General features: G+C 40.9%; 1 protein-coding gene across 3 annotated transcripts; it reads left to right on the top strand.

Annotated features, from left to right (window-relative positions):
* The first annotated feature begins 393 nt into the window (after window positions 1–393).
* On the top strand, window positions 394–8,268 carry si:ch211-125o16.4 (neuroblast differentiation-associated protein AHNAK). Of its 3 annotated transcripts, none has more exons than XM_031299974.2 (6): window positions 394–655; window positions 2,876–2,959; window positions 3,118–3,235; window positions 3,379–3,554; window positions 3,982–4,858; window positions 5,039–8,268. In XM_031299974.2, the coding sequence occupies exons 2-6, from the start codon at window positions 2,957–2,959 to the stop codon at window positions 7,849–7,851; spliced, it is 3,987 nt and encodes a 1,328-aa protein (XP_031155834.1). In that variant the 5' UTR covers window positions 394–655; window positions 2,876–2,956; the 3' UTR covers window positions 7,852–8,268. The 3 variants fall into 3 exon arrangements, with proteins under 3 accessions (XP_031155834.1, XP_035848329.1, XP_031155833.1); XM_035992436.1 differs by having other exon boundaries at window positions 3,982–7,316; window positions 7,396–7,719; XM_031299973.2 differs by having other exon boundaries at window positions 3,982–8,268.
* The last annotated feature ends 3,706 nt before the right edge of the window (window positions 8,269–11,974 follow it).

Genomic DNA, 11,974 nt, shown 5'->3' on the forward strand with positions numbered 1-11,974 from the left:
AATATGCAACTTCATTTTATACAATATATGTAGTAGGGGCTCTCTGCTCCATCTCTCCTTCAGTTCAGGGATCCTTGGCATAAAAAACATTGAAGACCCCTGCTTTAACAACTCAGCAGAAATGTCAAAATAACCCCAAATTCCAGTGCATGGCCTGATGTATCAAAGAAAAAGTGAAAAAAGTGATAAAAAAAAAAAAAATGTGTTGGCATCAGAATGTCAGATGTCAAAATGGAAGCGAAATGAAGTGTGTGAGTGAAGTGTTTGTGTGTGAGACAGGGTTGCTACGTGTCTTTTCTTTGTAAACCTGGTTAGTCCTGTTAGGAAGGAGTGGTGTGTTTCTCATCAGGTTTCGGCTGCCACCATGCCTGTGAGACTGTCTCTGTGACATAGTTTAAAGGTGAGGCGTGTGTGTGTATGTGGGAGTGTGTGTGTGTGTGTGTGTGTGTGTGTGTGTGTGTGTGTTGCAAGGGGAAAAGGGTACTAGGCAGTAAGAGAGGTGGCTCTGATGCGGCCCAACCTGTTCTCCTGGCTTGGTTTTAGGCATTTAACTGCAGATCCATCCCATCGTGCCTGACAGAGCAGCAGTGATACACTGAGGAGGAGACATCTCTCCCTGGCTTTCCTGAAGAGGCGTCTCTGCCAGCAGCACACGGTGAGTCCATACGGTGTTGTCTATAGCCTCTTTTTGTTTTTTGATGTTTATAATATGTTGTATCTTCTTGTATCTAAGAAGAAAACTGATAAGTGTACGTAGTTGAAAATAACTTTATGACTTGCAAGTAAGGTTTGGTGCATGATACACACTGGGTTTAAAGGAATCTGAAAATAGTAAATGTGTGAAGTTCTAGGTCCATATTCTTGACATACAGTGTATTGGAATTATATATTGTCTTGTAATAATTTCCAAATGTGTCTTTTGAAATTTTGTGTTTTAAAAACACAAAGTCTGGGTTTTTAAAATTTGACACACCGTGACCCAGTTGCAAAGTCAAGCTCTTTAGAAAGGTGTTGCAGTTTCTGGCATTAACAACAGGTTCAGTATTGCTGTCAGTGTGACTGGCTGTTGTCCCGACTGGGACATACCAAACACTGCTGTCACCTGCTTCACACCCTGCTGGGACACAATGTGGTTGGTATCACTGCTGTTTCAGAGGATACACCTATTAACCACACTGCTCTGATGATGTTTTTTAAATATATCGTGACTGTACTGATGTTCCTTTCCTTTAAATTGCTCATTTCTGGTTTGGGGAAGTAAAGCCTGAAGCCACTGTGCAGTTATGCCGTTAAGCCAATATTTCTTAATTCTTTGGAAATGAAGGACGTCTGTGCAGGAGCATCAGCGGTTCTAGAAAGTGGTGATATGATAACCATTGTCCCCTGATTTACATTTGGAGCTCTCATTCTATATATATCCTAAGAAAACAATGCATTAAGCAAGTCAGTCAACAGGTTATTATTAATTTGGCCTGTCATCACACACAGCAAGGTTGTAGATTTTTTAGTCAAAACTATTTGAGCAGTTATGACTGCTGAATTGTTTATCTGCTTACAGGACCTAATCAACTTTTATAGATGCATCTGTTCATGTCTGTTGCATTAACACTGATGGGTGCTGACCGATTGATACCAAGTCTTTTCAGAGCATTATTGGACAGTTTGGATCTTTGTGGAAGAAAAACTCCTTGATTCCCTTTTTCTGAGGACTTGTTTCACCGCCCAGTATTACTAAATGTAAAGCCTGATCTGTCCTTTTTTATGCAACCGTGCTGCAGGTGAATCACATTAGCATTTCCATGAGATGTTGGGGTGTGGTTTAGGGGAGGGCTGTGTGTGTGTGTGTGTGTGTGTGTGTGTGTTTGTGTGTGTGTGTGTGTGTGTGTGTGTGTGTGTGTGTGTGTGTGTGTGTGTGTGTGTGTGTGTGTGTGGTGTGTGTGTGTGTGTGTTTGTGTGCTGAGCGGTGTGGCATGTCAGTCAGAATGCATCCAAACCAACTAGTTTAGATGCATACATTCCCCTGAACAAACATGGCAGAGGATTTGGATTCCTGAAGTGTGAGGTGATACGGTGTGTGGGTGTTGTAGTTTCTCTGTCAGTCAGGGTCCAAAAATGAGACAGGTGAAGAACTCTAAGCACAGGCAGGGATGTGTGGGGGTTGAACTGACCCCCAGCTAGATCTACAGACAGCTGGTGGAAATCATCTCTACAAGCTATAATGAAGATCTTCAGCTAGTGCTTTACTCATACTATGACTTGTGATGGTTTTCTTTGTACTCTTGTCATCTTATCTTCTTTTATGTTTCAAGATCAACTTTGATGTTCTAACGTGTGTGCTCATCTGGGGTCAAATATCAGCAACTGCTAAAGATTTTAGGTAGCTGTATAGGCATACTGTAGGTTACACCATGAAAACAAGCCATGAATCAAATCAAACATTAGTATGTGAATTGGTTAAAAGGTTGAAATGTATGGAACATGTCCGTTTGAGTTAAAACCCGATATGCATAGTGACACATAGAAAGTACCTGTTTATTTGGCAGTACTACTTCTTTCTACACACCCGTGCAGCACTTCATGTGACTGAGTACTACTTCTTACATCAGTTTAAACCAAATCGAACCAAGACCATCACTTGTACACATTCATTTCAATCATATTAATTGTGGACATTCTTTTAACTGATTACTGACTGGAAACCTGAACTGGTACTTTATTAGTGATGTGAAAACCATGTTGCAGGCTGTTTTCTTGATGAGGACTCTAAATTAAAAAAGAAAAGGATTTTCATGAATAAGGATAATGACACTAATCTCAGTTATGTCACTGATTTATCAGTTCATAACTAAAGTTGCTTTTATCTGATGTTTTACAGATAACTTTTCTGTGGTTTGGAGTTTCTATGGTTTCTTGTATACATTCCAGGATATGTGGATGTAACTGCATCTAAGACATTATGGTAAGTATGAAAAGCCAACATAAAAAATGGCTAAATATTATATGTGATAGCAATTGTCTTTATGACAAAATGTCACTGTAGCAGAACACATGGTGCAAATGTGTGACAATGGTGCACAGTGTCTTATCATATGTACTTTAAACTACTTTTAAACATAGAGCGGGGACAGCAAGAGTAGAGGTTTCTCAGAAAGCCCGTTCCTAGACGACTCTGAGAAAGGAGTCATTACCGGAATCACAGATGACACAAATGCTGCAAAGAGTGGCCTACACGCAGGTAAGAGAAAAACAAGTTAATGTTGTAACTCTTATATTATTCTTGCTGCAGGTTTGGAAGGCTCAACCAGTAACTGCAGATAAAGGATTCAAAGAAAACATAGAAACATGCTGGTTCTGATGAGTTGTTTCTACTTGTTCCAGGGGATGAGATTGTTGCAGCCACTATACACCTAGACCACCTCAACAAAAATGAAGTGCTGAACATCCTGAGGGTCTTGGAGCCATATAATCACAACATGAAGTTTCTGACAAAGAAGCAGCTAAACACCAGTGGTGGCCTTGGCTCCCTGGGATTAGATCTCAAAGACCCTACAAAGGTAAATGCCACAAGGGTTGGTTCACCCAAATTAAAAATGAAACACTTAGCTCTAGTCCTGGGATTGTGTTTCAAAAGTAGTTTCAATAAAATTAATATCCCCACAAGGGGTAAGCTAGAAAATATGTTTTTTTGTCATTTTGGTGAGGTGACCCAGTCTGATGTGAGCCAACTGTTTTATGGTCTATAGGCTAGCATTAATCTAGGAAAAGTCATTGACCACTGATAAGATGTTATTTTCTCCCAGGGCACTTCAAAAATCCCTGAACCCACAAGAGATGCTTCCTTTGCACATTTTATTAATGAATTAAATGCAAATATTGTTTTTAAGAGTTACAGCAGCTCTCCGACACAGTGTAACTGAACGGTAGCTGATTAATGTTTTAATCAATGTTAACCTACTTTGTTTATCACTCCATTACCAACAGATGCTCAACCTCAAGAAGGATTTGTCACTGGATGCATCAGCTGAGGCACCAGTTATTTCCCTTGATGGCCTGAGTGGAAAGCTAAATGCTGCACAGGGGTTGGGGGGTGAAATAGGTAGTCCAACTCTCAATGGAGACCTTCCCAGTCTCAGTCTAAATAAGCGCTCAGCTGATGCTGGTGCCAAGTTCACAATGCCCTCCCTAGGACTGACTGGACCAGATATAAAAGGAGATCTAGACGGCAGTCTCAAAGCACCTGATGTCAGGGTCTCAACTCCCAAGCTCAACACCCCCACTTCCTCGCTCGAGGAACCAGAAATCAAGTCAGGCAACAGGAAATACAATGCCCCGAAATTCTCAATGCCACACTTCAATCTGCCTCAACTCAAACCACCAAAAGCAAAAATGGATGTTTCTGGTGATCTCCCTTCTGTCAGTGGAAATGTAAATACCCCAGACCTCAATCTGGCAGCCCCAAAATTAGATCTTAAAAGTCCAGATTTGAACCTGAATGGGCCAAAAGTGGATCTGAATGGTCCTAATGTAAATTTAGGAACCCCAAATGCTGACATCGAGGCACCCTCAGGCAAAGTCAAGTGGCCCCATTTAAAATGGAAAGGTCCCAAAGTTAAAGGACCGGATGCCGACTTAAATGCTGACCTGTCTGCACCTGATTTCAGCCTCACCAACCCAAAGATTGATGGGGATCTAAGTGCACCAGATGTTGACATTAACTGTCCCAAAGCTGACATCAAAAGCCTTGATCTAGATCTTCAAAACCCAAATCTTGACATTGATGCTCCATCTGGTAAAATCAATTGGCCTCATTTGAAATGGAAGAAACCCAGACTCAATGGCTTAAAAGATGATCTGGACTTGGAGGGTGGAATAAATTCCCCAGATTCTGACATTAATTTGCCAAAGGCTGACCTTAAAGGCCCTGATCTAGACATGCAAACCCCTAATATTGATGTAGAGGCTCCATCTGGTCAAATCAACTGGCCTCACCTAAAATGGAAGAAGCCCAAACTTCAAGGCCCAAAAGCAGACTTAGGCATAGATGCAGACCTAAACACACCAGATTTAAATGTCTCAGCGCCGAAGATTAATGTACCAAATGCTGAGCTGAATCTCCCAAAATCTGACCTCAATGGCCCCAATGTAGATTTTGAGGGCCCAGATCGTGGAATTGATGCTCCATCAGGGAAAATTAACTGGCCTCATCAGAAGTGGAAGAAACCTAAATTTAATAGCCCAAATGCCGATATGGACCTGAATGCAGATCTGAGCACACCAGATGTTGATCTCTCTGTTCCAGATGTTGATCTGAATTTACCCAAAGCTAATGTTGGTCTTAAAGCACCAAATGCTGACATTGACGCTCCTTCTGGCAAAATCAAGTTCCCAACACTCAAAAAACCCAAGTTCCAGCTTTCTGGGGCAAAGGTGAAAGGCCCAGATGTTGACCTTGATGCAGATGTTAAAGCACCTGACCTCAGTCTCTCTGCTCCATCACTTAATGGACCTGATGTTGATCTGAATTTACCCAAAGCTAATGTAGATCTTAAAGCACCAAATGCTGACATTGAGGCTCCTTCTGGCAAAATCAAGTTCCCAACACTCAAAAAGCCCAAGTTCCTGCTTTCTGGGGCAAAGGTGAAAAGCCCAGATGTTGACCTTAATGCAGATGTTAAAGCACCTGACCTCAGTCTCTCTGCTCCATCACTCGAGGGACCTGATGTTGATCTGAATTTACCCAAAGCTGATGTAGATCTTACAGCACCAAATGCTGACATTAAGGCTCCTTCTGGGAAGTTCAAACTTCCAACTTTTAGAAAGCCAAAGTTGTCAGTCTCAGGTCCTAATGTTAATGGTCCAGATGCAAATCTAAATGCTGATGTCTCAGCTCCTGACTTGAGTCTCAGAGCTCCAAAGTTTGATGGTGAGATAAATGCACCAGATATAAATCTAAACTTAACAAAAGCTGACCTGGAAGGCCCTAAGTTAGACATTAATTCTCCAGATGTTGAAGGTCCTTCTGGAAAATTAAAATGGTTCAACTTCAATAAACCCAAATTTGGCACACTGAAGGGTCCAAAGGGTGACATTGATGCTGATGTTAAGGTACCTGACATGGACCTCAGGGCACTTGATGCGAATTTGAGTGCACCACATTTTTCAGCACCAAATATTGAGGGTGGGATTAAGGCTCCAGACCTCAGCATCGGCATGCCTAATGCTAAAGTCAAAGGTCCAGCTGTAGATCTTAGTGGTCCAGATATCAACCCAGATATTGACATACCTGATGGTAAACTGAAGTTACCTAAACTTAAACTCCCAAAATTCAATGGGCCAAAAGCCAAGGCTCCTGAATTGGATGCTGATTTAAAAGCACCAGACATTGACGCCAGGCTTGTCTTACCTAAAGGTGATGTGGATGCACCTAATGTAGACCTAAAAGCATCAGGTCTCTTCTTGTCTGCACCAAAAGTTGGTCTTGATGCACCAGATCTTGACATTAATTTACCAAAAGCTGATCTAAAAGGTGCCAATGTAGACCTTCAAGCTCCAGAGGTTGACTCCACAGCTGGAAAAATCAAGATACCCAAAATAAATTTACCAAGGTTTGGTTTACCGAGGGTAAAAGGACCTAATCTCGATGTTGATGCTGACAATGTCTCTTTTCCTGATGTAAATCTTAAACTGCCAACAGCTGATGCCAAAGCACCTAACTTGAATCTTTCTGCCCCCACTATTAAAGGAGATCTCAGTACTCCAGATCTGGATGCTGATCTTAACCTTTCGGCCCCCAAAACAAACATCAGTGTACCGGACTTCAATCTTTCTACACCGAAGATTAAGGATCCACATATGAACCTTAATTTGCCCAAAGCTGATGTAAAGGGACCCAGTCTGGATCTACCAAAAGCAGACCTCCAGGTACCTGATCTCAACTTGAATGCACCAGCTCTCAGCCTGTCTTCACCAAAAATCGATGGAAACCTCTCAGCACCAAACATAGACACCAAGTTGCCAAAAACTAAACTGGAAGCACCAAATGTGGATATCAACCTGCCCAAAACAGACCTCAAAGGACTTGATGCACAGTTAAAGACACCAGGTCTAGATTTTGATTCCCATCTGGGGGAATTTAATATGCCTCATTACAAACTTCCAGAACTGGGTCTTTCAAGTCCTGAAGTAGAAGTTCCCAGTGTTCATCCTTCAGTGGAGGCTGGAATCGAGGTACCAAAGGTCAACATAGGCACTACTATGGGAGACATCAAAGGACCCGAAGCTCCAAATGTAGATGCCAATCTTGAAAATTCAAAATTGTCAAGTTTCAAGTTTCCAAAGTTGAACTTTCCAGAGCCTAATATTAAAGCATCAGAGGTGTCTAATGCTGAGGCAGAGGTTCCTGTATTCAAAGTCCACAGACTACCCAGGAACAGCATTGATGACATTGCAGGAACTAGTGATACCTTTGGCTTATTAAAACTTAACACAGAGGCAAAGGATTACATTGTCAGCAAAGGGATACGCTTGCCAGTGGTAAATGCAACATCAAAAGCAGGAGGAAAGATTGACCTTATGGAGAGATTGAAAATGTCAAAGAAAAAATCACCCTCAGGTACCCTCTCACCATCTGATATCGATCTCAAGCTCTCCGCCCCAAGCCTTGATGTCAGTGCCTTGACAAAAGAAGGAGATTCTGCTTTGGTGAGAGGAGGTACTTTTAAAGTAGAAAAGCCAGAGTCTGCACTGGGCTTGGTAGCCCCTGAAATTTCGGCATTAGATGCAAATGACAAATTGTCATTGAGCCTCTCCAATATGCTTGGCCTTAATATCAAGGATTCAGATGCTGACTGATTCCTTTTAAGCTAACCATGATAGGTAAAGCTTCAGTCCAGAAACATTGTAAATACATCTTACTTTACCAATTTTATTCCCTAAGTTTGTGACCCTAAACTCAGATGTTGACGTAATGTTTACTTTACGCTTGCCACTGCAGATAATGCAACTACAGTACCCTCTTTGTGTAATAACTTTAAGTAGCCGAATGAAAAAAACTTGTTTTTATAAACTATGTGTATATTCCTGTTATTTATATAAGCTTTTTTTCTAAACGTTGTTGATTTGGAAGTATGTTACCTATTACATAACTGCCTCAGTATTGCATGTGATCACATTGAGCTGTTTAAGTTTCTGAGAAGTGCATTACTTAGAGAATTGCGTGACTTAATATATTTGTTAATTTTTTTCTTCAATAAATAACTATACATTTAATATACTTGTGATTCTTTAATAAAAAAAATGAGATAATACTACTAAATTAATGATTTGTTGGTTTGCATCTAAAGTAAATGATTGTATGAAAAAGAGGCTTTCCACTTTTTATTTTACAGATCCATATTTATGTGACAAATTCCTAGGAAGCTCCCTGGGGAAAAAAATGTAATTTGATACAAATTATCCTTATTCCTAGAAATTAAAGCTCAACCCAACTAAATATTAATTTATTACTGGAAACTTTACTTTATATAAGTTGAATTGTACGCTTAACTATTTAACACATTTCATTATCAGCCAACCCTTTGGGGTCTGTAATGCACAATCAAGTTATAGACTTTTTTTCAGGACAACCTGGGCTATCAGGATGTATGCTGCAGGGATGTCACATGAATGTATAAATTGGTGTGTAACTATACAGACAAAAAAAACTAAATAGAAATTGAAATCTCACAGAAATGTATTGAAATCACACAGAGAACAATAATGAACATAACTTTTAGCTTTTGGAAATTGTTATCCCAAGTCTTGTCAATCAGAGGAAACCAAAATGTATTCAATCCAATTCAAGTCAATTTTATTTTTAGTGTCAAATCATAACAGGAGTTATCTCAAGACACTTTCAATTCAATTTTCAATTCAATTCAATTTTATTTATAGTATCAAATCATAACAAGAGTTATCTCGAGACACTTTACAGATAGAGTAGGTCTAGACCAGGAAAAACTCCCTTTTTTGTTAGGAAGAAACCTGGGACAGACCCAGGGCGGTGTCTGACGGCACCAGTTGGGGGAGTGGTGAATGGTGGCAATAATAGTCATAATAAAGATAGGGAAACAGGGTTAGTTTACAGATAAAGTAGGTCTAGACCCAACAATTCCCCCCAAGAGAATGCATTTGGTGTGACAGTGGTAAGGAAAAACTTCCTTTAAACAGACAGAAACCTCAGACAGAGCCTGGCTGGTGGGGGGGCCATCTGCTGCTGCCGGTTGGGAGAGGGAGGGAGGGAGGGAGAGAGAGAGAGAGAAAGATACAGAAATATGACTTAATATAATTATAGCAGCGGGCATAATGATGAACAGTGGCAATTATAGTAATAGTAACAGTAAAGATAATAGAACTATGACTACTATGACTAGGAATAATAGTAGTAGCAGTGTGGGGCGTAGCAGGGTGTGGAGCAGGACCACGACAGCATCTGCAGAAACGATCCAGGTGCCACCACAATTCAAGGAAATTTTCAAGGCGAGAAAACACAAGGACTTTGGGGAATAAGTTAGGTTAGTAACATGCATTAATTGGACATGATGCACACAGATGGAGAGAGAGAGGAGCTCAGTGTGTCATAGGAAGTCCCCCGGCAGTCTAAAACTATAGCAGCATAACTAAGAGCTGGTCCAAGGCAAACCTGGGCCAGCCCTAACTATAAGCTTTATCAAAGAGGATACTTTTAAGCTTACTCTTAAATGTAACACATTGTACTGTACTGTAACTAACACAAATATAAAAATATTTAGATATTTTCCATCAGTCCATCAATTCATCTCCAATGCATTTCCTGTCTGCTCTGAGACATCAGGAGGCCAAACCATACTAATTTCCACATCAGGGCTGCCTGAATGAGCCCCTCTGCTGGTTGCAGTGGTCGGCAGTGGTCTGCAGTGGCCACTGCCGGCATTGCAACGTAAAATCCCTCTGCGACCCAGAAAGGATTTTAACCCTAGACCACCACTGTAAAAGAGACGTCTGTTGAACTGCTGCCAGGACACCTCCAACTACAGACTCTATTCTGAATTTTTAATTCATGGGATTTTTATGTTTGAAAAAAATTCTTTGAGCCGAGAAAAGCGATTTAAAAACCTGTGACGTCACCACAATGCAAAGTCTATGGGCCGAGCGATAACTCGCGGGCGGAATCAGTGGTCACATATCACAGAAGTAAACCCGGAAGCTTAGAAACTTTTTTGGCAGATGCGCAATGGATCAACTCTCATAGGGGCTCCGCCATTAACGTTGCATCCAGGTCTTATAAGACATCTGTCGGTACACGATCCGTTCTGCCTGCACGATCCGTTCTGCACATGCGCAAAATGTTCGCGCATGCGCGGTTGTACGAGGATTTACGACACTGCACGATCTGTTCCACGCTTCCGGTCGACAGCCAAGCTAACGTTAGTTTAGCTAACAGCTAATTCGGCTAACTGCTAGCTGAGACAGCATGTAATAACTTTAAAAGACCCTCAAAATAAAACTTGAAAATAAACGTTGACATATATAACAAACACCTAACATATATAACAGCTGTTACGTCAGTTCTACTTTACTTGTGCTCATTTAAAATACAATCACTCAATACTTGTCTTTATTGTTATTACTGTGAAGTCTTAATTTAGCTGTAGCCTGCTTTTCCCATTACGTTTGAGTTAACGTTATTTTAGACTGAATCTAGCTGTCAGCTAGCGGTTAGCCGAATTAGCTGTTAGCTAAACTAACGTTAGCTTCCCGGTGGAGGCTAGCCATAGGCTAGCGTGGAACAGATCGTGCAGGTCGTATGGATAGGTAAAACAGTATTATCTTGCGCATGTGCAGAACGGATCGTGCAGGCAGAACGGATCGTGTACCGACAACATCCATGTGAATGACCTGCAGCTCTGCTACATACATACACTCCATACAAGGCCCTCCTGATTGTATCAGATTAGGGTTATCTATTGGCTGAGCAAGCTGCCTTTCTGCTGCCATCTCTTGTGATTATGTGATTGGTCGACACAGCCATCAGTCAAGACAGTCAGCAGTCAAAATGGCGGCAGCTAGCGGTAAAATATCCCTTTTTATACAAAAATACTATTCATAGAGTTATCATTCTGGAATTATTATGCTCCGAAAAGTCACTGAAGTTCCAGGCTGGATTACTAAACCTCTGGAAGAGCTACCATCGCACCAAAGCCCTCTTTGGAAAGGTCCTGGTGTTAGCTATCATGCTAAAAACACAAGCAAGGTTAAAGCCTCGTGGAGAAGAGGGAGATTATGTGAGATGATTTTTGGATTCATAATTATTTATTTATTTTATGAAGACACTAATTCCATGATGGATTAAAAAGCTTCTGGATGGCCTAGAATCACATGGAGGAGCTCGTTAAAAAGGTGCATTCCTCTGCTTGCAAACAACAAAAAAGGAAGTCTCTGCACTGTATTGATCTGGACATATTAAATATGACATAAAACATGTAGTTTTGGCGTTGTACACAACACAGTCGACTCCAGCCTACTGCATGCTGAATAAAAGGCTCAATAGCAATTCATTGGAAGTGTACCCACTGACACTGTCTCTATTTTCCCTATGATTAGTACCTTCATACGTAGTTCTGTGCAGGAATCTTCTTGGGAATTTTCAGGAAATATTTGTAAATTAAGGAGCTGTAACAATATAAAGTGTTTCCGATTAATAAGATAAACTAGGCATGCACCATCTCACAATGTTAATGCAGTGTGAATTTTCCCAGTCGGGAACTCATTTTTCCAAATACTCCGACACCACATGAATGCAGCATGTTAGCAATGTTATTGAAAGTGACAAAAATGCGTATCTGTTCCGTGATTCGGATCCGCTCCAAAATGTGATGGGTTCTTTTTTGGCTCATGCTGCACCATTCCACCAAATATGATGAGAATCAGGCCAGTAGTTCTTCTGTAATCCTGCTGA

This window comes from Sander lucioperca, chromosome 15 (assembly GCF_008315115.2).
Source record: "Sander lucioperca isolate FBNREF2018 chromosome 15, SLUC_FBN_1.2, whole genome shotgun sequence".
Lineage (NCBI taxonomy): Eukaryota > Metazoa > Chordata > Actinopteri > Perciformes > Percidae > Sander > Sander lucioperca.

What these genes read in the sequence shown, in the direction of transcription:
- si:ch211-125o16.4 (XM_031299973.2), top strand. An exon ending in AAAGAGTGGCCTACACGCAG is followed by an intron (nt 3,236 to 3,378) that starts GTAAGAGAAAAA and finishes TACTTGTTCCAG; the next exon opens with GGGATGAGATTGTTGCAGCC. An exon ending in ATCTCAAAGACCCTACAAAG is followed by an intron (nt 3,555 to 3,981) that starts GTAAATGCCACA and finishes CATTACCAACAG; the next exon opens with ATGCTCAACCTCAAGAAGGA.